Source organism: Microtus ochrogaster, chromosome 24, assembly GCF_000317375.1.
Source record: "Microtus ochrogaster isolate Prairie Vole_2 chromosome 24, MicOch1.0, whole genome shotgun sequence".
Lineage (NCBI taxonomy): Eukaryota > Metazoa > Chordata > Mammalia > Rodentia > Cricetidae > Microtus > Microtus ochrogaster.
This window is the reverse complement of record NC_022024.1, coordinates 18,626,326-18,654,103: the sequence shown is the minus strand read 5'-3', so window position 1 is coordinate 18,654,103 and position 27,778 is coordinate 18,626,326. Positions and strand designations below refer to the sequence as shown.

General features: G+C 37.0%; 1 protein-coding gene across 1 annotated transcript in view; it reads right to left on the bottom strand.

The window, feature by feature from the left end:
• Acss3 (acyl-CoA synthetase short chain family member 3) overlaps positions 1-27,778 on the bottom strand; it is a 147,439-nt gene that overhangs the window by 111,998 nt on the left and 7,663 nt on the right. The window contains exon 2 of the mRNA XM_005358097.3: positions 7,633-7,777. Coding sequence (XP_005358154.1) covers positions 7,633-7,777 — 145 coding nt within the window. The remainder of the gene's footprint in view (positions 1-7,632; positions 7,778-27,778) is intronic.

The window sequence follows — 27,778 nt, the reverse complement described above, 5'->3', positions numbered from 1 at the left end:
TGTGTGTGTGTGTGTGTGTGTGTGTAAAACACTACATCATAAACTCACAAAGACAAAAAGGACATAAAAAATTTTTGGATTTCATTACTCAAATTTAATTATCTGCTGCCCTTTAATATTAATGAAAGGATCAATACAGAATTACCATTGTGGGTTCTTTATTTTTGTTTTTCTCTACCTTAAACACTGGAACCCTTGCTTCCTCTCTTAAGATAGTCTTTTGGAAAGTATTCATGTCAAAATTATTTCAACTTTTGTTCAAATTGAAAGAACTATCATTGTGTAGTTTTTTTCATTACTTACTTTAAAAATAGAGAAAAGTAGATTCTCAGCTTCAGATTCATAAAATCATGTCAGTTATAAAACTTGTTTTAAATATTTTCATCTTTTGTTCTAAGAGCTTAAAAAATTAATGAATCTTTCACTTAATTCTGAACATATTTGTTCCCCCTATCTGAAAACATGGCAGTCCAACAATCCTGTACAAATGTGAATGGGTTAAAACTATGAGGGAAATCTCTTGAAAAGAGGATGTCAAGGGTGGGTCATCTTGGATGAACAGGCTCAGCTTCATCAACTTTTGGAAAAAAATGACCTAAGACCACAACGTGCAATTGCCACATACACACAACCTTCACCAAAAGGACAAAATCACATAGGCATGCAGCTGTCAACAGTGTTGGAAAATTACATTCTCACACAGCATGGAGGCAGAGAAATAGCTACAACCACTGTAAAACAACAAATCACCCTTTGCTTGAGACAGAATTGAACCAAACACCTCATTCCTAAATGTATCCCAATCGAAACGAATACATATCATCATCAAAATTGGCAATGCTCTCAAACATGAACTTCTCAAATAACCAAACCACGACCTCTGGGGATGAGATGGGCTGAAAGTTGGGAAAGAAAAATTCTATATGTAAAATATTACGTCATTCGATTTGTCTAAAGTTTAAGCATGGGCTTATCTCATGAATGGTCTGCATGCATCAGAGATGAACTCCTAACTCATATAGGAACTGGATGAGAAATAACTGAAGGAGAAATAATGAGGTCTTCTGGTAGTTTTGGAATACTGGGCTTCCTGATCTAGTTATACAAATACTACTTATAAAAAATGTAATGGTGTATACGGATACCATCTTATTTTATTTGAATCTATATATGTCATTATATAAAACTGAATGCATTGCACAATGGGAGGAAATACATGAGTGAAATTTCTACATAAATTAGCTTTACTTATCTACCTATCAAGGATGGAAACAATCATTTCTCTTTTAGACATATACTTTTTTGTGTAGTTTTAGTATTGATTTGACTTTTAGTGTTTACTTGGGTACCTTGAGATAGAAAATAGATGAAATACTGCCTCCTGAACAAGACCATCACCAGCAGGGAGAGATGTGAACGTATGATATTGTGCCTTTACTTTAGGGTATCTGCGTAAGAATAATATTGGTGTCAATGATGAGGGAGCATCAGACTGCTTTCCCCTGACCTATTTCTGAGAAGATGGATTTCATACTTTGAAGAGAGTGTTCTGAAGAGCACAGATTGGAAGTGGACTTTTCATGAAACACAGCCCATGATTACAGAGTAATTTTTTCCGCTAAATTATTAAGCCTTCATAATTACAACTACTGCTATAATTACTGCAAAAATTACCTCTAATAAAGATAATAGGCACTTTGAGGTGGATTAGATCTGGAAAATTTAACACACATTCTGTTTTTATCAATTTCCCTCATGTACCTGTGTTCATGAAAAGATTCTCAGGTGCCCTTCATGGAAGGTCACCTTTTTAACACAGTGAATACACATAAAAATTCATAATTGCTAGCATGGCAAAAAGTAAAATCCACACACAGAGATGAATTTGATGTTAAATTGGTGACATTCTGCATAATATATGTGTGCTCATACAAACACACATGCATTTGATTTCACTGAGGCTTAATATGATAGTCTGTTAACTTGAACATAGTTAAAATGAAAAGAGTACAATAAACATATGCATGTTTGGTGGCATGCAAATTTTTCAGATGCTTATTTTGAAGAACCCAAAAAGAATCTATACATCTTGGAGAATCAAGCAGAACATAATTAAGTTAGGAAATCCAAATTCTGCCAGTAATGTACACTAAAGAATTCCATTCAAATAAATATAGTAGACATTAAGATTTCAAATGGTAGTAAATTCATTCATTCATTCATTCATTCATTCATTCATAGTTCAATAAATATTCCCTATGTGCCTGGCAACATTCTACCGATAAAGCAAACATGTCTCTCCTTATAAACCTTACATATTACACGTAGCAGCATCATTCAAAAGCATATAAATAAAACCCAAGGAGCAATATTGAGTAATAAAAATGAAATCAAGAGGGGGCTATTAAGCAGTGTGGACAAGAACATGCACAGTTAATACGGTCAGGGAAGATCTTAAAGATGATAAAATAGAACAGACATAACGTGAGACTTAAGACACTGGAGAGGAAGCCGGGCGGTGGTGGCGCACGCCTTTAATCCCAGCACTAGGGAGGCAGAGGTAGGCGGGTCTCTGTGAGTTCGAGGCCAGCCTGGTCTACAAGAGCTAGTTACAGGACAGGAACCAAAAGCTACGGAGAAACCCTGTCTCGAAAATAAAAAAAAATAAAAGACACCGGAGAGGGTAAAACTCATTTCAAGTATAAAAGAAGCACCTGAACTAACCAGGAACTTTTACTAGACCCTATTTACTCCTGACCACATTAGGTAATACTGTGGTTTTGAAAAGTGTCTGTCAAAGATATCCGCATCAAGACAAAGCCTCTGGAACAGTGCTGATAGAAGCAACTGAACTCATAGGAGGCAGGGCATCCTTGGGTCACTAAGGTTTGTGTCTACAGAAGAGGTGACTGTCCTTTGGCTTTTCCCCTTTTTTCTGCTTTCCAGCCATGAGGTGAGCACTTTGCTTCACCACACCACAGTCTCCACCACTGTCATTGCCACACAGGCCCAAAGAAATAGGCCCACGCGATCTTAAATGGTAGCCCAAAATAAACCTTTTGTCTTTATGAATTAGTTATCACAGTGTCTGCCTGGAGAGATGGCTCAGTGGTTAAGAGCCCTGGCCATGCTTCTAGACACCTCAGGATCAACTCCTACTACAAGAATGGTAGCTCACAATGGCCTGCCAATTCCAGTTCAAGAGGACTGGATATGCCCTCCCTCTTATAGCCTCAGAAGGCATATATGTACACCCCCCGTATACTTGATGAAGATAAAAAATAATAAATTAGTTAGCACAGGTAATTGATACTACTGAGAAATCAATAGTAAACACCAATGCTTCTCCACATTTTCCCCACAGAGAACAGAACCTAGGCCTACTCCGACTCTTGTATAACAGTTGAATTTTAATTTGTATGTTTTCCCAGCACTGGGCAGTAAGACATTTGTCCAGTTATGTTATCCTTTATTCCAAACAAAATTTGACAATACGAAGGTAAACATTTACTGAATGGAGGCCTGACCTTGAACAGGGCTCTCATCCCTGGACAAATACTTTAGCAAAGGGCTGTTGAAATTAATCAGACGTTCAGATAACAGCCGTTCGGAAAGGCTCTGACCCCACCTTTAAAACTATCAATCTTTCTTATCACCGAGGAGCATTAGCCTAAAATTTGCAGTTTATTAATTAAATAAAAAACATTAGGACACTTGAATCAAGTTTTACGTATTCAAAATGCCAAGTGAATATGAATCAAGGTAGATGAAATGAGTTCTGGTATGATTGTTCTTTCTGTTTGTTCTCAATGGCATTGCTCATTAAACCTTTCTCTGTCTTTCTCACTTAGTAAAATAGAGACTGCAGGGAGCTGGGAGCAGGTAATCAAAGCAAGAGAACAATGCCTCTCTGTCTCGGTGGAACAGTTCTTCCTTTAATACTTTGGAGAAGAAAGCCCAGAGAATCAGAGGCCGACAGCAGCTGAAAGGAACAGCCCTCTTAAGTACTTTCAAGCCAGGCTGAACTGAAACTCGTGAACTAGCACGGAAGTCAAAAGAGTCTCAGAGTCCAGACTCGCTATGTGGAAATGAGATGAGTTAGCAGAAAGATTCTGAGAAAAACATGTGCACGTGACGATCTTAAACAGTTTACGTAATTTAAAGAGAAAGCAGCAGAAACGGACACCACGCTTATTGCTTAAGATTTCCTTAATGATATTTCTTTGACTCTGATGTTTATATGCTCATCAAACTGAATATGCTAACAGAGATAATACTTTAACAATGCATGAATACACATTGTATTCTGCACAGTCTAACATCAATTAAAATGTGCAATTATTGTAGGCTTTCAAATTTGCAAATTTGAGTGTGTGGCCGTGTGCCAGAATCTCAGGAGTACTTTTTCAGCCACAGATAATGCCTCTTCCAAAATGTAAAAATGCAAACCTATAATAAAAAGTGCAGTACTTCAGACACTTTCTATTTCCTCTCACATTACCACCGTGACTCATAAATTATGCACACACTGACTCCAGTGTCAACCCTGCATGGAATTTAATTTACAAATACAAACTTTCTTCTTTCAGAACAACAACCAATACACCAAACCATATAGCACAGCACTCCCTTTTGGTTTTATTTTTGGCCATGTCTTGGGCTACTCAGCCTGTAATGTCTTTTTAGCTACACTGAAATTCCTTTAAGTTCTAGAGTAGTAGTTCTCAACCTGTGAGTCACAACCCCTCACACAGGCTGCATATCAAATATCCTGGATATCAGATATTTACATCACAATTTATAATCACAGCAAAATCAAAATTATGAAGTAGCAACAAAGCAGTTCTATGGTTTGGGGTCACCACATAACGAGGAACTATATTAAAGGGTTGCAGAATCAGGAAGGTTGCAGAACCATTGTACTATTATGAAGCAGACTCTTAATTGATAATATAAAACCAAGAGGATGAAATGTTTTGTCCCCGTTTTCTGATATTCCATTAATGAAACCTAAGTTTGGCCAATTGGAGGGCTCATCCAGCACTGAACAATCTATGGAAATTTTGCCGACACAGCAATGTTTGGGTCATCACAGCCCAGGTATGATTGCTACTTGTAAGTACTGGTCAGGACATCCCTAAACATACCCCACTGTGAGGATGAAGCCCCCGCCATTGGAGAATTTTCTGATGCAAAATGCCAATAGTGACATAAAAAAGTATGTCCTTCAGTTATATTTCCCTTTAAAAGATCATATACAGTGAAATGCCTACAAAGCTAGAGTAATTTTCCACTGACCTAACTTACTCAAATGTTGAGAGCGGCTGCTCATCTGTTCCCAGCCACTTAGACCTGAAATAATCACACAGAAACTATATTATTTGCAATATTGTTTGGCCAACAGATTAAGCATATTTCTAGCTAGGTCTGACATCTAGAACTAACCAATTTCCATTATTTTATATTTTACCACAAGGCTTGTGGTCTACTGGCAAGTTTTTAGCTGGCAGCCCATGTCTTTTCTGTCTGGCAGCTACATGGAGTCTCCTTGACTCTGCCTACTCTCTGTATAAATCTTTTCCAGCCTGACTATATTCTGTTAAGCTATTGGCTGAAAGAAGCTTCTTTATTTATTAATATACAGAAGGACTTACCACACCATTTCCCCTTTTCTGTTTAAATAAAAAGGACGGTTTTAACTTTAACACAGAAAAATTACATGGAACAAAACAGGTATCAAGCAAGAATTACAGTTATAATATTTATATCTACTTTATCTTTTATTATAACGAAGGAAGACTATAATTATAACTATTCTTCAACTCCATCAAAGACTCCAGAAGGATATAGTATTATCTAAGTAAACAGGAAGTACATTGTAAGAAACTTCCAAAACTTTAGAATTGACAGAGACATCTCGCTGCCTGAACTGTCATCCAAAGTTCTTCTGTACCATTGTAGCATCCATCTTCAGCCTACAGGCCCATAGTATCTGACAGACTTTTCCAAGAAGCAGGAAATCTCAAAGACAGTTCTGCCTATATTGGCAGTTTGCCAGTCACTTTCTTCTGCAGGATGTCTGGCAGACTCTTTCATGAAGCAGGAACCCCTAAAGACCATCTCACTTTAGGCAAGTTTAGCACCACTCAAATATCTTTATCATTATTTCTGGGACTTTATGTGTACTTTGATGATAACATAAAAATGTATTACCATCCATTTGTCAACATTATGGTCCACCTAAGAACCACACATAGAAGAAGAACCACACAAAAAAAGAGTAAGTGGGACAAAGGACAAAGGAAAGAAGATTTTCAAAGAGCTTCAAAGGCACAAATGGTGATGGCTCAGCATATAAAATATTAGCAACACAAGAATGATGATTTGAGTTCATGTCCCCAGCAACTACTTAAAAGTCAGGTACGTTGGCATATGTCATGTCTAGGACATACCACCAGAAGAAAGGAGATAAACAGATCCCAGAAGCTCCGTGACTAGCAATTCTAGCCAAAACAGTGATCTTCAGGAACATCCCGAGATTCCCCTCTCAAAAAATAAGGCGAAGAACAGAGGAAAACACCAAAAGATACCTCAGGGTTCCACACATGCGTGTGTACCTAAAAACCCACATGCATACACATCTATATACCACATACAAGACGAAAGAGTAAGGTGAAAAAAAGAAAACATTCTACAAATGGCTAAGAATATTAGAAAATAAAAGTTTGGGGGTTGGGGATTTAGCTCAGTGGTAGAGCGCTTGCCTAGCAAGTGCAAGGCCCTGGGTTCGGTCCTCAGCTTCAGAAAAAAAAAAAGTTTGACATGATGCTGTGGCTTGATTTCAAAGTGTCTTGTATGCCATAGGAACCAGGGTTTTACTCACCAAATGACAATATTTTATAAATATATTTTAATTAAAATATAATTACATCACTTTTTCCCTTCCCATTCTTCCCTCAGCCTCTCCAAATCAACCAATTAAAGAAGAAACCCATGTTGAGCATCTTTGTCAGTTTATACATCTGATGGGAGATCAATATTCATAATATTCAAAGAACTCAAAAACAAGGAGGCAAGAAAACAAATGAGCCAATTAAAAATAGGCTACCGAACTCAACAGAGAGTTCTCAAAGGAAAACATAAAAATGGCTAAGAAATAAATTTAAAAGACTTCAACACCCTTAGCAGTTAGAGAAATGAAAATTAAAACTAACTTGAAGTTTTAAGGAAAAGGAGAAAGAAGAAAATTTAGATGATGATCTAAAATTGACAGAGCTAAGTGAAAAGGAGTGTGTGTAGCAGACCATCCATCACATAAAAATGAGAAGTGGCCTCTTTAGTTCTCATGGTGACAATAACAATAGATAGCAAAAGGCAGAAGAGCATTTAAAAGTATTCTGAACATTTGCTTGCCTTCCCAAGTACAATGAGTCCCTTTCAGTACTATAAAATATGAATTAAAGGATTAAAATAATCAAAATTTGCTCACATATAAATATGTGTTTAATTCTAAGATTATAAAGAATCATTAGTGCATGCCAAGATATTTAAAATAGCTATATAATGAGAACATATGGTAGCTATATAACTTCAATATACTAACCAACATGGCGAGAAAGTTTGTGACATTACCTGCTCCAAGACTTCCTTATAGGTGATAGTTGCTTTAGTGTTTGTGACAGGGCTGTCATAGATGATTGCAATCTTATCCCCTTGGCCATTTTCAATGTGTCGATCAATAGCATTGTAACAAATATTGAGCATCCCTTCCACAAACCTGAAACACATTGGAAAGAAAAATGAGTGACTCTTTTCACAAGATATTTTTTTTGTCAACCACTTTGCTCTGTACCTGGCTGCTGTAGATGTCCTTGGGACAGTGCTTCTTACAGCACTTCGTGCAGGAAAGGATGATGGTAAAACACATATTTAAAATGACACCCAGAGAACATTTGTACTTTAATAAATAGGGATTTATAGTCATGTATAATGGAAAAACACACTTTGCACTTTCAACTGACTGACAGCTCTGTGAATATTATTGCTCAAGATGAAAGGGGAGTCTACAGTACCTGAGGAATATATTTATAGAGGTAAAATGAATCCTATGTAAGTGGAGTGCCGAGGCAATAGAGATTATGAAAAGGGAGCTGGAAGATGTCTGGTGGACATTCTGCTAGCTGTGACAAATAGGCGAATACTTAAAAAGCTAGTTCTTTGAAATATATTGTCATAGTTAGCTTCATATGTCAGCTTGACACAACTGGAAAGAGGGAGAATTCACTGAAGCATTGTTTCCATTGGATTGTCTTATTTACATGTCTTTGAGACATTTATAAATTATTAATTAGCAGGAGTGTTTCCATCCCACTGTGGACTGTACCATCCTTGGTCACATGGGCCTGGACTGTATACAAAAACAAGCAAGGGGAAACAAGCTAAAAAGTAGAATTCTTCTGCAGTCTTTGCTATAATTCTTAGCTGCAAGTTCCTGCCTTGGCTCTCTACATGATGGACTGTAACCTATATCAATCCAAACCTTTCCAGAGGCCACGTGGCCAGTGAGGCAGGTAGTTGATCTTCAGACCTTCACTCCTTTTCATCTCTTCTAAACCCAATCCCCCATTCTCATGCTCAGCTCTGTGGAAGACTGTTAGCTGTGGCCTTTTCCTGTTCTCTGCCTTCATTCCCAGGGGACTAAACAGATCCAGGTGTCACAACTGGCTTTCCTCCCTCCTGTGGACCCCCTCAGGAACCCCCTTCTAGCCGATCTCCCCACTTAAGCGTCAGCTCCCAACTCAAAGAAACATTCTAACTAAAACTCTAGTGGTCACACCTGCCGGAATCTCAGAATCATTCTCTACCTGGTAATCCGCAGTCACCACACGCTACTTAGATCCAGAGAAGGAAAGAGTAACAAAGATATGTGATACCAAGCCAGCAAAAACAAGACCAGATAGCAGCACCTAGTTTTCAACCAATAAAAATCCAGATGCGTAGAAGCTGCATAAAAGCATAACAGCTAGGACAGAATGTCCCCCAGAAAAGCCCAACATCCCTACTGCTGCAGGCCATGGGAAATACAGCACAGATGAAGCCACAAGACAAGGTTTTCCCAGTAGCCTTTAAGAACATGTTAAAGGCTCTTAAAGAGAAAATGGATTAATTCCTTAAAGAAGTTCACGAAAACACAGACAAATAGCAGGATGAAATGAAAACAGCCCAAGACTTGCATGTAAAAATAGAATCAATTAAGAAAACTTAAACTGAGAGAAAACTGAAAGTGAAAAAATAAAACAGGATTTTCAACAGTCGTCACCTCTGTTGAATGGAAGGATGGAAATAATATGCCAAGAAAATGAGCCTAAGTAGGAAGCTAGTGTAGCCATTTTAATACCCAACAAAATAGGCTTCTACCCAAACTAATCAGAAGATATATAAAAGGATGTTACATCCTCATCAAAAGAAAAACCCGCCAAAAGGACATTGCAATTCTAAAAATCTATGCAGCAAACTAAAGGGTACTCCAGTTCATAGAGAAACTACTACAGCTTAAATCACATATTAACTCTCACACACTGATAGTGGGAGACTTCAATACTCCACTCTTGCCAAGACACAGGTCATCCTGAGAGAAACTAAACAGAGAAATGCTGGACCTAACCAACATTATAAGCCAACTGGACCAAACAGATATTTATAGAACATTTTACCCAAACCCAATAGAGTATACCTTCGTCTCTGCACTTCATGGAACTTTCGCCAAAATTAACCACATATCAGACACAAAGAAAGTCTCACTAAAGAATTGAAATAATACCCTGCATTCTATATGATGAACATGGATTAGGGCTGGATATCAACAACAAAAAGAACCGAAAAATTACAAACTCATAAAACTGGACAAGTCACTACTGAACAAAAAATGAGACAAAACAGATATAAAAAAGGAAAGTAAATACTTTCTAGAAATGAATACAAAACATACCCGAACTTATGGGATACAGTAAAGGTGGTTCTAAAAGGAAAGTCTGCACCAGAAGGGGTCCTTAGCTGAAAGAAGTGGACACATGCTCTGATCACTAACCCAGAACCATCTCCAAGTGGAAAGTCACTTGAAAATGAATATTTGGCTTTCTCCAAAAGAGTGCCACTGGGGAAACAGGCTACTCTAAATGCAGGAAATTAGCAGAGACTGTTTTGTCATTCATAAGATTGTATGCTTAGCCTATCACAATGTCAGCAGACACAAGGCGAGAACTTCAGTGTCCAAGTGAGCAAAATGTGGACTTGGCAAACATTTTGAAAACACTGAACAGTATTGGTGTTGTGTATGGAAAGTTTGATATGTTTCAAGGTTGAATTTATATAGAAGGCATTAAGAGTATTCTCAAATGGGCCAGTCCACCCATAGTTGTATATGAAGTAATATTTGAAGTAATTAAATATCATTCCTCAAGTTTTGGGATAAAATCGTGTGTTTTGGATGACATAATAACTGACTTGTCTATCCTGCTTCATTTTTCAACTGATTTTATGCAATCAAATTAAATTGATTTAAAAATAGGTAGCTCCTTAAATCCAGTCATCAAATAATTCCATGTCTGCACTTCATTTAGTACCAACCAACCGCAAGGATTTCCATAGCTCTACATCTGTTCTTCTAGAATGGTACTTACCACATTATATTAACAGTGATCTGCTGTATCTTTCCTTTGTTACACTATAAACTACCTGAGAGCTGAGACCATGGCATCCTCATAACCCAATGATCTCCTGTGTGTTTTCTATTCACTATGGGCTCAGTGAACAGCTGACAAAAGAGTGAACTAAAATACCAGTAACTCTTCACATTTCAGATCCAGATTAACTACCCCCTTTTAAAAATCAAGTAAACAGTGACTTGGAGACACCAAGGGCATTTATTTAGGAATGGCAGGAAGTCACATTTGAAATCAAAATATTTAGACATCTAGACTGGTGTCATTGTATATATTATATCTCTCTGTAGCCTATTTAAATATAATTTTCAATATTCTGGGTTTTGCTGACACAGTGTGGGTGGAAAGGCAGAAACTTCATTCCCATCTTAAGTCTAAATTCTGATTAATACTAGGGTTTCTTGATACCCCTGGGAGATGAGCTGGGATAAAAGGTCAAGCTTCAACCATGTCCTCATTCTCCATCCACGGTGAAAAGATGGGAGTTTCCACAGTACTTTTCATCTTTTGACCTCCTTAGTTTAACAAGAATGAACATTCTAACTAGCTCAAAACTTATTAGACATCAGCTGGGAAGTCAGGCCTGTTGGGTAGTTTACCATATAGCCTGCCCTCCCCACCCCCAAAATGAGCAATTGATGCCTGCTGTGCTCTGCTTTTCCTGGTGAGAACTGTGTTAGAACCAGTGTTTTCTGTGGTGTTGGGAAGGATTAGGACACTTTTCATTTAGCATGTTCTGTACAGGCAGGCTTTCCTTTTCCTGCTGCTTTTTCCCAAGAGAAAATCTTCGGTTGTAGCTCATTTTTAAGTGTGTGTTCCATAGTTTTTCCAGATTGTCAGCTTCTCCAGCATCCAGACTGGGTTATAGAAGCACAAAGAAAACCCAGAGACCTCATTTCTATGTCATTTCTCATGTTCCCGGAATTCTTAGTTGGCTGCCCTCATCTGTCAGCATTCTTCTTATCTGCACTTGAAATATAAAATTCTATGTTTTTCATTGTGTTTAACATAAAGAAAAGGAGAAGTATATTTTCTACCTCCTCGGGCCAATTTTTCACATGTGCAAACTCATTAAAACATCTAAATGTTGGTGAAATGGCTTGGGAAATAAAAGCCTCATAGCCTATTTTAGTCCCCAACACACACGGACAAGACAGTCGTGTATCTGCCATCATGGTACTCCTAAGGGGAGATTCAAAGTGGAGACTGTAGGACTGTCCAGAAACTTGTGGACCAGCAAGCCTGGGAAAAGCAAAAATCAAACGAATCCTGCCTCATCAACAAGGCAGAGGGACTTGAGGTATCGCTCCTTTGGTAGCATGGTTGTCTAACAGGCAAAAGGTCCTTGATTAGATCTCCAACATGGCATGGTGACATGTTCATGTCATTCCGTCACTCTGGAGGTGGAAACAAGAGGAATAGAAAGTTAAGTTCATCCTCGGCTGCGTACTGAGTTCAAACCATTCTGGGCTATGTGAGATACTCCTGTCTCATCAACATAAGTAAGGTAGAAAAAAGAGAACCAGCTGCTAAAAATTACCATGTGTACTTGCACATGTGCAAACTTAGACACACACATATACATACACACAAACACACTAATAATAAAAATTATGAAAGTCCCTATGAAGAAGGTACCATCATTATTAATCACATTTTACATAAAAGGGAACTGGTAGCAGCTTGAAGAAAACCAAGCCCTTCAACATCGCCTGACTTTTATATAATGTTCACAGAATTTGGATTTTTGCCTATTGTTCACAACTTATGAATAGCTTGATATTTGCATTATTAGCCCTGCTCTTTGAAGAATATGCTAAAAGAAATTTAGGAAAGAATAAGGTACTTTGGGGCAGTTAGGGAGGAAATCCAAAGACGAGGAAGGGCTGAGCTGCACAGGTGAAAGAAGCCCATGACTCTTAGGAGTTACAGCTACGGAGTCCTTCAACACAAACTGGCCAGACACAGAGATGGACTGTGGATGACTGGACCAAGTGAACTGCGAGAGGCTTTTCAGCTCGAAGATATGATTAGCCTACTATGACAAGATGCTTATTTCTCTTTAAATCAAATCATTTCAGTAAAGGTCAATTGAAAACTTATGTACTGTCACTTCTAAGTCCCTGGGTAGATTTTAAATGAGTCTCTCCAGATTACTAATGCTCTAAAAATTACACTTTAGAGTATTTTTTTTCTCTTTCAGTGTGTAAATATGGCTCACTGTACAGATAATGGGTTACTACGACTTTGTATTTAGCATTGCACCTTGAGCCTCCCAAAGATATGAAATTGTTTTTTAAAGCATGTTGAATGATGGCATAATCTATTCAATCACTACTCCATGATAAAGCTAAAACTGTGAGCCTGAAAATTGCCTTGCACAAAATCATCATTATTGTAAATTATCTTAGGATGAAGTATCCTGTAGAGACATATTAGCCATGCTGTTTATTTCAAATTATAGTTTCTGGTTGGAGTCCTATAGTTCAGCATGTGTATACATACATAAAAGTCAGATAATCCAATTGGTTTCTGGAAATGACAAATCGGTTTACATCACCAACATTACCTGCATTTTCACTTCATCAAATTCCTGCAAATACAGCTTATTCTCAATTTCTTTTAATACAATTTTTTTTTGGTTTTTTCGAGACAAGGTTTCTCTGTATCTTTGGAACCTGTCCTGGAACTAGCTCTTGTAGATCAGGCTGTCTTCTAACTCACAAAGATCCGCCTGCTTCTGCCTCCCAAGAGCTGGGATTAAAGGTGTACACCACAACTGCCTGCTCATACAAAAATTTAAAAATAATTTTAATTATTTATTTGTTGCTAGACTTAAGCAGATCAACATAGTGATTTTTGAAAGTACTTTCTATAGAATATTCAACTTCCATTTGACATTGCTCTAGATGATTTTTTCAGCACATTGATTAATTTTAATATGTGATGTTTTCTAACACAAAAGCATTTTATAATTGTATATATACAATAAATAATTTTGTCATATCGTCTGTGACATTTTGCTAAGATGATTCATATACTATGCTTCTTATTTAATATATTATATAAATCCAAATTGCCCAGTATTTATTAATATGGAAAAGATGCAATTTGTACATGATAGCCAAAATATGTTACATGCCACCTATGCATTATATTATTTATTGTATTTATGTACACATACTGCATAGCCTTACATACATGTGGAAACCATTATTTTACATGTCAATAACTGTTTTCCAAGCATCACTTTTTAAATAATTCTTAAGTGCTCTTTCTTGGTCCTCTTCTCTTCCCATACATCAGTCTTTTTAGTTACATAAATTTTCTAACCCACTCTGGAATGTTCTCAGTAGGGATTTTGGAATTGATCTCTGTTTTACACTGATTCAGCTTTTCAGTTCTGTTGAAGAAAGGAAGAGGGCTTCCATATCCTTATGATACATAATTACTGACCACAAATTCCTTTCAGAGAGAGTTGACAGAAATCTTAATGTGCGTCGTAGTAAAACTGAATAGTCAAAAAAAAAAGTATAGAACTGAAACTAAATTAATATTGATTAGAAAGTTTAGTTTGGTGTTACAGTGTTTACTTCAAATGTCCAGTGTCCTGTGTTTTTCTGTAGCAAGAAGGCAAATGTGAGATTGCTAACAACAGTGGCATAATTAGTAATGCTGACACCACTAGTTCAGGACAGAGGTAGCTTTTTGATATCTGATTTAAATGGGAGAAAAACATTGTCAAATCCAAAATTCGTGACATTTGTAACAGAAACAGTATCTCATACTGCAGAACAATTCCACGTGGAAATGTATGGGTTATTTCTTTAAAACAGAAAAATATCTAAAATGCTACAAAAAAGAACTGCATCTCAATAACACTCTCAAAACAACTCCAAAATTAGACAGATGGATATTGGATAAATGTTTAAGGATAATTGACTCCTTCTCCAATGTGCGCACACACGCGCGCACACACACACACACACACACACACACACATGAACACACACACACGTGAACACACACATCATATCATATCAAATAAATATAAAAATGTTTTCTGGCATGGAGCAGGGCTTTATTTATGAAATACAGGAGTTTCTGAATTCGAAAAGCTATAAAATAACTTAACATATATAAATAAAATTAACATTAATACAATGCAACATGGCCATCTAAAATCTTCTCTCAAATGATCACAGGAACAGAGTATAGGCATTAAGCCCAAACTTCACTAAGATCCTGAAATATATTGTTGAAGTCTGCATTTTGACACGCATATGAATATATGCATAGATGTGCATAGATAATTAAAATATTAGAGAAATAGATAAATTAGACAGGCAGGTAGATGATAGATCGACAGACAGATGATAGATACATAAATAAAAAATACATAATACACACATACATAAAGACTGGGTTTGAGGAAAACATTTTCAGAATAAATTGCATGAGAAAAGATATATTTGTAATTTCACTAAGATTTACAGCATCTGTATACATTAATTAATTAAAAATTAGAACCTCCACTGGGCAGTGATGGCACATGCCTTTAATCCCAGAACTCAGTAGGCAGAGGCAGGTGAATCTCTGAGCATTCCAAGTCATTCTGGTCTACAAAGTAAGTTTCAGGACAGCCAGAATTGTTTCACATAGAAAAATTTTCTCAAAAAAAAAAAACCACACAAGAAACTAAAAAAGAAAAAATGGAAAGTCTAAACAATATTTCTTGAAAAAATACTAACAATGAATACAAAATACGATTTTCCTATTTTAGCGTCAATCGGGAAGATGAACATTAAAATAATGAGATGTCATTTCTCTTCCTGGACTGATGCAAAGATGTTGTGCGAGTAAAGAGAGAGCATCTGTGTCATCAACCAGTTTTCCAGTTAGGATAAATGACAGGCATAGAGCTCTCCATAGCCAGAGATAAACTTGAAGATAAATGAGCCATGCCTTAGCGATTCTAAACAAGGAAGATCCGGAGGCGGCTTCATTTCTCCCAGTGACGCCTTCTCTAGTCAAAGTACAGGACTCTTAAAGTGTATCCGTTTGCCAAATTGAAAGAAGCTTTCAATTGCAATACTTTATACTTTAAGAGGAAATCATCAAACACAAAAGTGAAATCTCAGGCCAGGCAAGCCTGCGGTCACTGCAGAAACCTGTGTTGCCCTGTGTCTAGAGGGATCTGCCAAAAGAGAAAGCCCTTGAAATTCTTTCTGTAGTTATCTTTTGTTTTAATATTTTTAAAATTTGCATGAGTGTTTTCCGGCATGTATGCATGAATGCTACGTGTGTGTCTGGTGCCTATGGATGTCGGGAAAGGGAATCAGATCCCTGGCACTGAGTTACAGGCAGCTGTGAGGAACCACGTGGGTACTGGGAACTGAAACCATGTCCTTGCTAGGGCCTGAAAATGAACAGGATGGGCTGCTTTTAGTGACGACATCTAGTGAGTATGGGGATGTTCTATTGGGAACTCACCAAGGCCAGCTGGCCTGGGTCTGAAAAAGCCTGGGATAAAACCGGACTCGCTGAACATAGCGGACAATGAGGACTACTGAGAATTCAAGAACAATGGCAATGGGTTTTTGATCCTACTGCACGTACTGGCTTTGTGGGAGCCTAGGCAGTTTGGATGCTCAACTTACTAAACCTGGATGGAGGTGGGGGTTCCTTGGACTTCCCACAGGGCAGGGAACCCTGATTGCTCTTCGGGCTGAGGAGGGGGGACTTAATTGGGGGAGGAGGAGGGAAATGGGAGGCGGTGGCGGGGAAGAGACAGAAATCTTTAATAAATAAATAAATTGAAAAAAAAAATAGGGCAAAGAACGGCTTCTGGACGGGAAGTTGGCTCTGAAGCAGTGGCTCTTGTTTGAGACTGGCGTCCTCATGCTGGGACAAGATAGATATACGTGAGCTTCCTCTCCAAAGCCCAAGCACTCTGTTAATAAACAGAAAGCCACCAAAGGACTTTCTGCCGGGAGCAAAAGCTGTTCAGAAATGGATTTGAGGGCCAACTCCTGGAGAGCTGTGTGGACATAAGACTCGTGAGCTGCACAAGGAAATGAGATCTGGAAGGATCTATTGAGCAGCGTGGAAAGTCGTACTGAGAAATAAAAGCCTGGGTGTGAGGGAGGCAAGTCAAAAGGAGTCGCAAGTATTAGGAAGGTGACTATGAAAGAGAGAGAGATTTTATGGCCTGCAAATGTCAAGCTGATATGCTTCTTTCGGACCAGGAACAAGGATACAAAGCAACCATTTAGAAGTAGAGTATTTTATTAATGCTGTTGATGTGATAGGTTCTGACTTGTACCGTTTATATGCTTGCTATGTTATCTCACGTACATAACACCCCTTGAAATAGACCATGGTCTCCCCAGTTTACCATTGAGAGGAAGGAGCTCAAAGACATCGAATAAATTTCTAGAACAGGAAATACGTTTTCTGACTTCAAGGCAATGTTATGGTTGTTTTCCTGTTTTAAGTCTCTGGGTATTGATTTGGGTAATCGTGGTATCCTGCTAGATCCTTAGCTTCCTACAAGCAGAGTCCTGTGATGGCCCGTCCAGGGCACGCATTACATGTTCCACACTTATTTTTAAGTAAGCCCTACAAGTGTGAATCAGGATGTAGTCTTCTGACACATTAACACAAGTAAGAAAAGAGGCCCACGAGGTAAAGTTTAATGTTGAGGGGAAATAATGGCCAGCTCAAAAGACTACAATTACACACAAACAGAGAGTGTTTGAAGCAGATTTGAGAGGGCTCTATTCACACAGTGACATCCCATCCAAATTGCAGACTCTTGGCTTTGGGCAGTATCAACTGGCTGTTCCAGGAAACTCTCCAAATTGGGTAATGGCTTACTTGGAGCAGAGTAATAACCTTATGTTAATTTAACCACTAGGGATATTGTTTGTGGGAAATTGTTTGGAAAGTGCTTCCCTTTGAAAGGCAGATAATTATTTTAACAAAGAAACCAGTGCAAATAGAGCGATATTCTTTATTCTGATCCCTTGCGCATGAGTCTCTCTCCTCAGGCTCCATCACCTAAGTTCTGAGCAAGGACTGGACACTTCAGCAAGAAAGGACATCACACACATCCGCACCCCAGCCAGATCATATCAGATTAAAGCGGAATGAACTGCCAATGGTGAGCGCTGCATCCAGAAATAAAAAGAAAAGAAAGAAAGGCTTTCAGGAAATCAATACCTGCTATCTGAACTGAAGCCACTGCCAATGAAGAGAAAAGGCATGAATGGATGATCTTCAGGATTCTCAGGCTGTGAGTCACACCTGACAGAAAATTTAGAGACGAGGGGAGGGCACAAATTTCTCATGTTTCATTTGCATCCTACCGATAAATGTAGGATAAGACTGAGAATTGAAGAGAAAGAAGATTAAGTTCAATGTGAAAAAAAGAAATTATAGTTACTTTGATATTAAGGGTCAGAAGTAAATAAGACCAAATACAATTAAATATTAAATTGCTTATTAAAATGCATATAAGCTAAATGAACATAGTAGTTTTCTTAAGGGCAAGCAAATTTCTTCCTTTAGTCAGCCTTTCCATGATAGCATATATGACATGTTAGCAACAAGGGTCTTTTGCCTACTAACTCAGAAAAAAAGTCACAAGGAGCTGACGATGGGCAAATAAGAAGTTATTAGATAACCAGATCTATAACTCAGGATAGCACAGAGGTTCCAAGGTGGGAGTACAAGAAACTGCAGAATAATCTAGAGAAATGGAAAGTGGTCTGAAGGTAAGATTAGTTGATCAATATTGACCAGCATTTGTTGGAGGAAGGGGAGGAAGATGCCATCCTGCATTTAATTCCAGTGCCAGTAAGAATCATCAAACAATGAGGGAAGAAGAAGGAAAGAGGGAAAGAAAAAAAATGAGAAAAACAATAACAATGGCACCAAAGAGGAGCACAATGTATTTACAGGTTGTTATAATATTCTACTTAAGTCTTGGGAGTGAGAAGGGGCAGATATATAGAGATGGAAATAAATGTTCTACTAAGGAATGTACAGTTTTCCTACCATTGTTTGTTCTCGAAGGTTTTAACCCATGAAAAACTGGGACCACTGTTGTTATGGTAAGTAGGGACCCTGGAAATTAAGGTCAATTGAGCAGAGAAGTAACAGAGAAAAGTAGAAACAAGAAATTTATTCAATATATCCACACTAGGAAGAGAAAAGAGAGATCTAGAGTATATCTGCCAGAAATCTATCTTTTAGATCATGACATATGGCTGCATTTTGAATACAAAACAGTCAAAGCACTGGACTGAGATCTTGGAGTCCAGTTGAAGAGACAGTGGAGGGACTATATGAACAAGCTGGGGTCAGAACCATGACGTTCCCCGTCATGACCCACAGAGACAGCTGACCTGAACTTGTGGGAGCGCACGGACTCAGGAAGAACTGTCAAGAGTGGCAATACAATTATCTTATCTGAACTATTTTTGAAATTTCTTGAGAGTCTATAGCTACTTCAAGATAAAAAGTCACAAGTCAAACAAAAAGGCTGAGTAGGATTATAATAAATACACACTATATATAGTATTTTTTATATTAAAGCATAGTGGATTTTCCTAACACTTTTTTATTTCTCGTGATTGTCTGCATAGATTTTAAAATAATACTAAAGTTAAACTTGAATAAAAGTCAAGGATATAAATTTCAACCAGGATTACTTCTAAGTGAAGCAATGTCAATATGAATTAAGTCAAATCTAAGCAGTAAAACCTAAGAGATTATGTTTATAAAACCTCCCCTCTTTTAATTAAACCCCATGACATTTCCATTCAGCTGCCACCGCTCACAGAACTGTCCTTCTACACGGATTAAAAACATAACCAAGTTACAACGACAACAGGATTAATTACTGTTTGTAAGTTAAATTGCTAAGCAAAATAGATAAATTCTGTATCGTGCCGTTTTTACTAGTTTCATCCTCGTAACCATCAGAGAATAACGCTAGGTAGGACTCTGCTACATGTTTGCTAACTGTCCACACACCAGGTTCCTAAAGGAAAGACTTTCCATTAACATGTCAATAACCTGAAGCTTAGATACAGTGCAGCCCACTTAATTATCCAAGAAGTCATTATCCAGCTGGTGCTAACCAAGGCTGCTATTTCCTCTAGTCTCCGTTTTGTTACTTTCCCTTCTCACCTCCTACTTTTTGTTAGCACCTCTACCCAAAAAGGAGAGGCACCCCAGAAGGATAAGACTAAACCGACTTGATTCTGTTATCTACTGAAGGACTCACTAGTCCAGAAACAGCCACTGCTCACCAGAACGAAATTCGTGTACATTATCCACACTTCAACAGTCAAAGGTAATTTATGGAAGAGCTGTTTATAAAACAAAATGGACTTCATTACCCATAATTACACAAACTAATGACTAGATAGACCCTATAAACCATGATATACTTCTCTTATTAAACAGCTTATCTGTTAAGCTGCCTTATTATAAACAAACCACTTTTCCGTGATATATGAGATTGTTTCTTTAAATTTATACTCTATTTGGACTTTGATCCAACCCGGGATACTACCTGACTCATAAAAGTGCTTGATAAATATTTGATGAGTGACCAGCTTAAGAAAGGAAGAGTTCAAACAAAAGAAGAGATGAATTAAGGAATAAGTAAATTACAGAGCCAAGGAAAACAGTTTCATAAATATGTCCATAAATATTACACAAATATAAACACACGTGTATGTATACACACATGTGTGCACATGACTTTACAAATCATGATATTGTTATTATAAGGCTAAAATAGGATTACCCCAGGTCAAGTCTGACACAAAGTAAACCTGATGCACCTTGGAACCTAACAAACGTGAGTATGCAGACTAGATCTGCTGTCTGTGTGCTGAAATCACTAGCAAGCTAGCTAAAAGGCCTGATTTTTTTTTTAACGTAGTATGGTTTTGAGAAATTAAAGAACTATAGACACATTGCTGTTTTTCTAGCATTGGCTTTGAATCCCATAGACTTTAATGTACCCTCACAAACACGCATATAAGCTTAAACAAGCCCACACATAAATACGTAAGGATATAGAAAATTCCCTTTTATGGTTTAAGAAAGTGCTTCTCAATCTGTGCATGGCAACTCCTCTGGGGATCAACAACCCTTTCACAGGGATCGCCTAAGAACATCAGGAAACTGAGATATTTGCATTACAGTGCACGACAGTAGCAAAATTTCAGTTATAAAGTAGCAACAGAAATAATTTTATGGTTGGAGATCACCACAATATGAAGAACTTATTAAAGGGTTGAAGCATTAGCAAGATTGAAGACTGCTGGCTTAAGAGATTTTTCTTTGTCTTTTGATTTTCAAGACAGGGGTTTTTTTTGTGTGTGTGTAGCAGCCCTGGCTATCCTAAACCAGGCCTGCTTCAAACTCACAGAGATCCTCCTGCCCCTGTACCCTGAGTATTGGGATTAAAGTTGTGCACCATCATGCCTGACCTAGGTTAGCTGAGCAATGCTATTATTTCCCTAGACTATGGACCTTGGAATAATTGGTTATTTAATAAGAAAATGTACTATCCCTTATTAAAGTTTTTAACCCTTTTTTTGGTTTTTAGAGACAGGGTTTCTCTGTGTAACAGTTCTGGCTGTCCTGGAACTAGCTCTTATAGACCAGGCTGGCCTCAAACTCACAGAGATTTGCCTGCCTCTGCCTCCTGGGTGCTGGAATTAAAGGCGTGCACCACCATCACCTAGCAAAGTTTTTTTTAAATAATCATTTTATACACAAAGTAAACTAAGATTGAATATGTTTTAATCATTTATTTTCTATATTAGAATGATCTAATAACATAATATTAACTAATCTCTTAGCTGAAACCCTTGTACTTTATCATACTAGACCAGTGGTTCTCTACCTTTCTAATGCTGGGACACTTTAATAACGTGCGTCATGTTGGGGTAACCCCCTAAAATAAAACTATTTTCATTGTTGTTCATAACTGTGATTTTGCTACTGTTTTGAATCATAATGTAAATATCTGACTTGTAGAGTAAGAGGGAGTCGTGAGCTACAGGCAGAGAATTGCTATAGCAAAGCCTTCTTTTTTTTTTTTTTTTACCACATCTGTATGTCATAAATGAGAGGTGGTGGTAGGTACGTTTTGGTCTTGATGAATGTAAATACATGTTGATTGTAAAATACCCTCTCCATTAAAACCCAGCTGGGTAGTGAGCAAAGTGAGCCGATAGAGTCAGAATAAAGATTAAACCCATGAAGAAGACATAACTTTCAGACTTCGATACCTTTCAAGAGGATATATAAACCATTTGAAAAATCCGGATGAATGGAAAATGCAAACACTGTCAGCATGAAATTTATACTGGAGCTCAAATGACTGAGATGATAAAGGAGGTAAATATACACAGAAGATATTTTAAGATCATTTCAACTGATGTACCCTAAACATTTTGCAGGGTGGCATCTATATATAAATGATTAGACCTGAATCTGAATCTGCCACCTATTTTCTGGTATTAATTTGTTAAATTATTGATGTGAGAAGAGCATTAATAGGCATGAGCTTACACAGCAGATGTCTACTGGCTAAATAAAGATAAATATAATAAGCATTTTTTTGCCTAACTAGCACAAAGGGTAACAAGGTTGTGTGCTTTTTAGGAAATGACTGCTGAAGATCTCAGGCTAAAATCGTAGTCACGCGAGAAGGAAGCGAAAGGAAGAGAACATGGGAGTCAGCTCTAAGAAAACAAAAGCACAGACCTAGCTAGGAGCTGATCAAAACATGTGCTCCATAATTGCTACTCTTGCTATTGTCTGTTGTTGTAATTATGGGGTGATGAGTGTCATGATTGAGAGGTAACACATCAGCACAGAGGAGTGGCTCAGCAGACTCAGCATCAAACAGATAATAATTGCATATGAGTTTCCTTTTCAATTGATTATGGACTCTATTAACCTACTTCTCATGTGGGCTCATCCCTAACACCCTGAAATGGAGCATTTAACCTTTTTTAGATTATTCGTTTCCCCAGAACTGCCACAATTTTGATTGAATAACATATGAAATTGATAGAGGCTACAATTTGTTCTGAGAGGCAGGTGGTAGCTAGGTAGATAGATAGATAGATAGATAGATAGATAGATAGATAGACAGACAGACAGATAGATGATTGATAGAACATTGATAGATAATAGCTACATAGGTACATAGAAGGATACATATATATAGAGAGAAAGTAGATTGATAGAAGATAGATAATAAATAGATAGATAGTAGATAGATAGAAAGATAGATGATAGATAGATAAATAGATAGATGATAGAAAGATAGATGAGAGACAGATGATTGAAAGAATACTGATAGATGATAGCTGCATAGGTACATAGAAGGATACATATATAGATAGAAAGTAGATTGATAGAAGATAGATAATAGATGATGATGATAGATAGATAGATAGATAGATAGATTGATAGATAGATAGATAGATGATAGATGTAGATAGATAGACAGAGAGATGGTAGAGATTCCTGTAGCTAAAAGAACTGAATGTAATGAGATCCCTGAGAAATGTCTTTCTGCACTTAACTAAGCATGTCATTTATCAAGGTCTGTCTTGCTTAAATCCTTCCAAAAAAAAAAAAAGCTTGGATCAAGATAAAGAGTTATGGGGGTGGGTAGCAAGAAGGACACATATAAGTGTATTTAAAATTAAACCAAACCAACAACTTTCAGAACTACAAACGTGCTACCAGTCCTAGCATTTTAATGAGAGCTTAGAAGAATGAAAAATTTTCAAATATTCATAAGTAGATGAATTAATTAAGCTATTTATCACCATCTTCTCATAAAAACAACATTAAAGCACACTGCACATGATGAATAATGTGGTCATTATAGATTTTCCTTAAGCCAGAAACTAATGGGGAATTCTTAGGAAGAAGATTAATATTGCTTTCGCCTGCTCAAGAAACAGTAATTGTCAGCTGATTTAAAGTTCCCTCCCCGCCTTTGGGTATGTTTTGCTCAGTTCAATACAGTTTTTTTTATCAGAGTTTACATATTATTGTACAACTAATATGATATTTATCAAGGTTTTTTGAGCTACAAATCCAGATTTTTTTATTCTTCCTATACCACTCATTTTTATATACACAAATATATTTTATGTACACAAATAAATTAGTACTATCCCATTTCAGTAGAAAACAGGCACAATAAGAAATAAACCCTATAATTAATTGAAATTATCACAGAAACAATATAGTATATTTGGAACAAAAACCAGTCTGGATTCAAATCCTAGATTTGTGATTTACTTAATAGCTTATTACATTCAGTCAGACTTCTGGCAATCTTTGTACCTCCTTTTCTACATTCATTTAAGAGAACAAAAGTGCTTCTTACATCATATGGTTTTAATAACATTGAACATGTTGAATCACTCTGTATTATGCCCGGCCCGTGTGTGACTCCAAAGGTGGACTGTAGTAATGTGTGTGTAAAGTTGTGTTCATTAAGACATTTAATAGTGGCAAAAATCCTATAAATTATTTCTGCTCGATCAACAAGAATTAGATAGGTTATATCATAGTAACAATTGCAAAATCCCAGTGGCTTACAAGATATTTGTTTGCTATTCATGCTACTACATCGTAATATTTGTTTGCTATTCATGCTACCTACTGTAGTTCTGGGTACATTCTCCAATGTAATACGTTCTATTCATTTCTGCTAGGTCCTGGCTTGACTGGGCATGTGTCTTGAACGTGTCACAATGAAATATTTTGCACTGGAGTGACAAGTCTTGCTCCACTTATTACATGGGCCAAAGTTTATCACACAACCACACTTGTCCATAGAAGCCCAATCTTTTGCCCACATTCAGTGTAGTCTAAGGTAAAGAACACAAGAGAAAGGAAGACATCAAACAAGGAGGTGCATCGCATATGCAATTTACCATTTTCCCATTTCATGATTATTTGGGACCAATTAATGTTGAAAGAATTGATCCAGGGTTCTCTATCACAAATTCTAAACCACTTAATGGCTCTCACTTCCGATTTCTGCTATCCACGTAAATTAGGGTATCTGGGAAACCCCCATTGGTATGATGAACTAACTCTATCTTGCATTGATTGAATGAAGAGTCAGAGCATTTAGTTTAGAATAGTACTTAGCTCTCAATTGAAAATCAAATAAGAAAGAGGACGGGGAGAACATAAAGTGACATTGGACAAAATGTTGACTTAATCCTCAGTGTTCATGCATTCATTAGCACAAAGTTATTTGGCAAATGATCAATGAAACATATTTTATGTCTCTTCAACAATGAATAGTGTTATCATTCCATCCTAGTAAATTTTTACAAGTTTCTATATTGATCTACATAGAGACTGCAAAGTCCTTTTCTTTCACTTTTGAATATCCTTTTTAGCGTTATCAAGCATATACATGTATATGTATATATGTATGTATATATATGTGTATATATATATATTTAATTCACTGATGCATATACTTATAAGGTATATCTTAAAAGATTATACTAGGAAAGTTTTATTGCTCTAACAACCAAATATTAAGAGAAGGTATTTCTATTGTCCAAAACTTACAATTTTAGTTGTTTTGTAGCTACTTGGTTTATTTATTTATTTAGTACTGTTAATTACTAATTTAAATTAATTATTACATTAGTAAAGTTTGGTTACTTAATTAAAAGTTATACAATTAAACTCTGTCCCTCTCGAGCTTAGTGTTTGAAAGTCCTGATGTTTTTGACCGGGTTTTTTTGTTTCTTTGTTCTCTTCAACTGGACTCTTTTCCCGTGTATTATCAGAACAGCAACTTCTTTTTATACGCCATCACTTACCTCATTCAGTATCAATACCAGAGAAAGCAAACATAATTAGCACTCTTAGTATAGCAATCGTGCTACACAGTTTAGATAAAGAATTTGAGTCCTACACACACATGTTCTTCTTACCACTGTAATTTCCAGAGTTTATTGAGCTCATATATATTTATTGCCAAGATCCATTAGCCTCCCCCACGTTCTCTTACAATGACTCATCACAGTGGAAAACAATGATCTCCTCTATCAAAAGGCTCCGCATTGTTTATGAAAGTGAATTTGTTGTTTAAACCAAACAAGTAACTCCAACCACTACACTTTTTTTTATTTTCTCCAGCAAACAATACAGAGGCAGAACAAAGGAAAATAAGCAGGAGGCACTAAAGCCTGGATTTTCTCCCAACACCTGGGAGTTGAACGGTCACAGCTGATTGAATTTCCATTGTTCATTGATTGTGCCATTTGCCAGGCAATCCATCCTTGCTTATGTAATTGCAGCGCTCCTGGAGTTCGCCCCGTTCTGTCCTGGAGGTTGGGGAGTGTGACAGGCCGAGAAAATTAGATACCTCACATTCCGAGCTGCTGACCTTCAGAATACCAAATAAGGCCCATCTTTTAAAATTGGTCTTTCTTGATGAGGTTATTTGGAGGGACATTATTTCTAACAGGTGATTTTTCATGCTGACCATGTGCCTTCGGAACTTATATTTATATCACTAAAGACAGGTCATTTTCAAATTTGAGTACACCTGTACTGTTATGGAGAAATCCACTTCATTTAAAGCTTGCTAAAAAGGGGCACATGTCTCATCTTTAGATAAAACTCTCGCTTCAAGATATAATTGAAAATGATTTTGACAATATTGGAAAATATTATTTTCTTGAAAAAAATGTTGAGAGTGGATATCATGTAGACCTAGCACAGTAAAATAAAACCCATGGGAAGTAACATTTATGTTAATTAAATGTAGTCACTTGGCAATCTGTATATTATTCAGAAAATTGTGCACACGAGAAAGACATATTATATAAAAGGGAGATAAATTTGATAAATAGGAGGGACTTTTATATAAGGCTAAATTTAAAACATAAAATAAATGATCGAATTTCCAGAATTGTCTTAACAACCAAAGTTCATTAACAAGAACAGATCACCTCCTGAAGAAGCATACTCTGCTTTGCTGTGCAATAAACTCTGATTAACAGGAATGTTGCAAGCACAAGAGAACTTGCTTTCCATCCAACGACTTTCTCACACAATGCCAAATAACTCCAGAATAATTTATTACCTCATTAGTACAAACAAAGATATGCCTCTTGAGAGCCACAATATAACCATCAATTTCAGGAAACTCACCCTGAAGTATGACAATCCCATAATCCTCAAATCCCATTTAGGTTCTTTAATTATCCTAAAAAGTGTTAATTATAACAAAAGGTATGCAATTCTCAATGACCTATTGCAAGTTCAGGTCTCTTTACTCTGCTTTAATTTAGAATAACTTCTCTGTATAACGTCTCCTTTAAATGATTCAAGATTTGGCACTGGGCTTGGCAGCAGTTGCCTAAGAACTTGTACAGAAAGATTCTGGGCTCTGAATCAGGACCACTGCAGTTCCATTAACTGGCTTCATGCTCTCCTAGGAAGACAGGCTTCTGCCCTTCATATGTAAAAAGCACATGGGCATCACTAACCCTGCAGCATTCAGGGAGGCGATAATTAAAAACCATAAGAATTGTCTTGCAAGATTCGTGACTTAGAGGGCAATATAAAAATTCATTTCCTCTTATTTCTATTTCTTAACTTCTGTCAAGATTATCATGGAATGTTTAGCTATGTAGCTCATCAGTATTACAGGGTATAACAACAGCAACAGTAGTAGTAGTAGTAATAAACTTATGGATCCTCTAAGAAGTTCTGTATCCCACGTTGTAGATTTTTCTGTCCTATTTGTTCCAGGAACATGTAGCACCGAAAAGAACAAAAACAAACCACAAAAAGTTCAGCTTGCAAAATCAGTGAGTTCTGAAGCAATGGGTTTCAAAATAAACAAAATTCTTTTCATTCTTAGTTTCTTCACTTCAGCCTTGAAATACACATTTCTCTTAACAGAGAAGAGAGGGGAAAGAGTAGCAAGTGAAGAAACTAATGTTCCTTTGAGA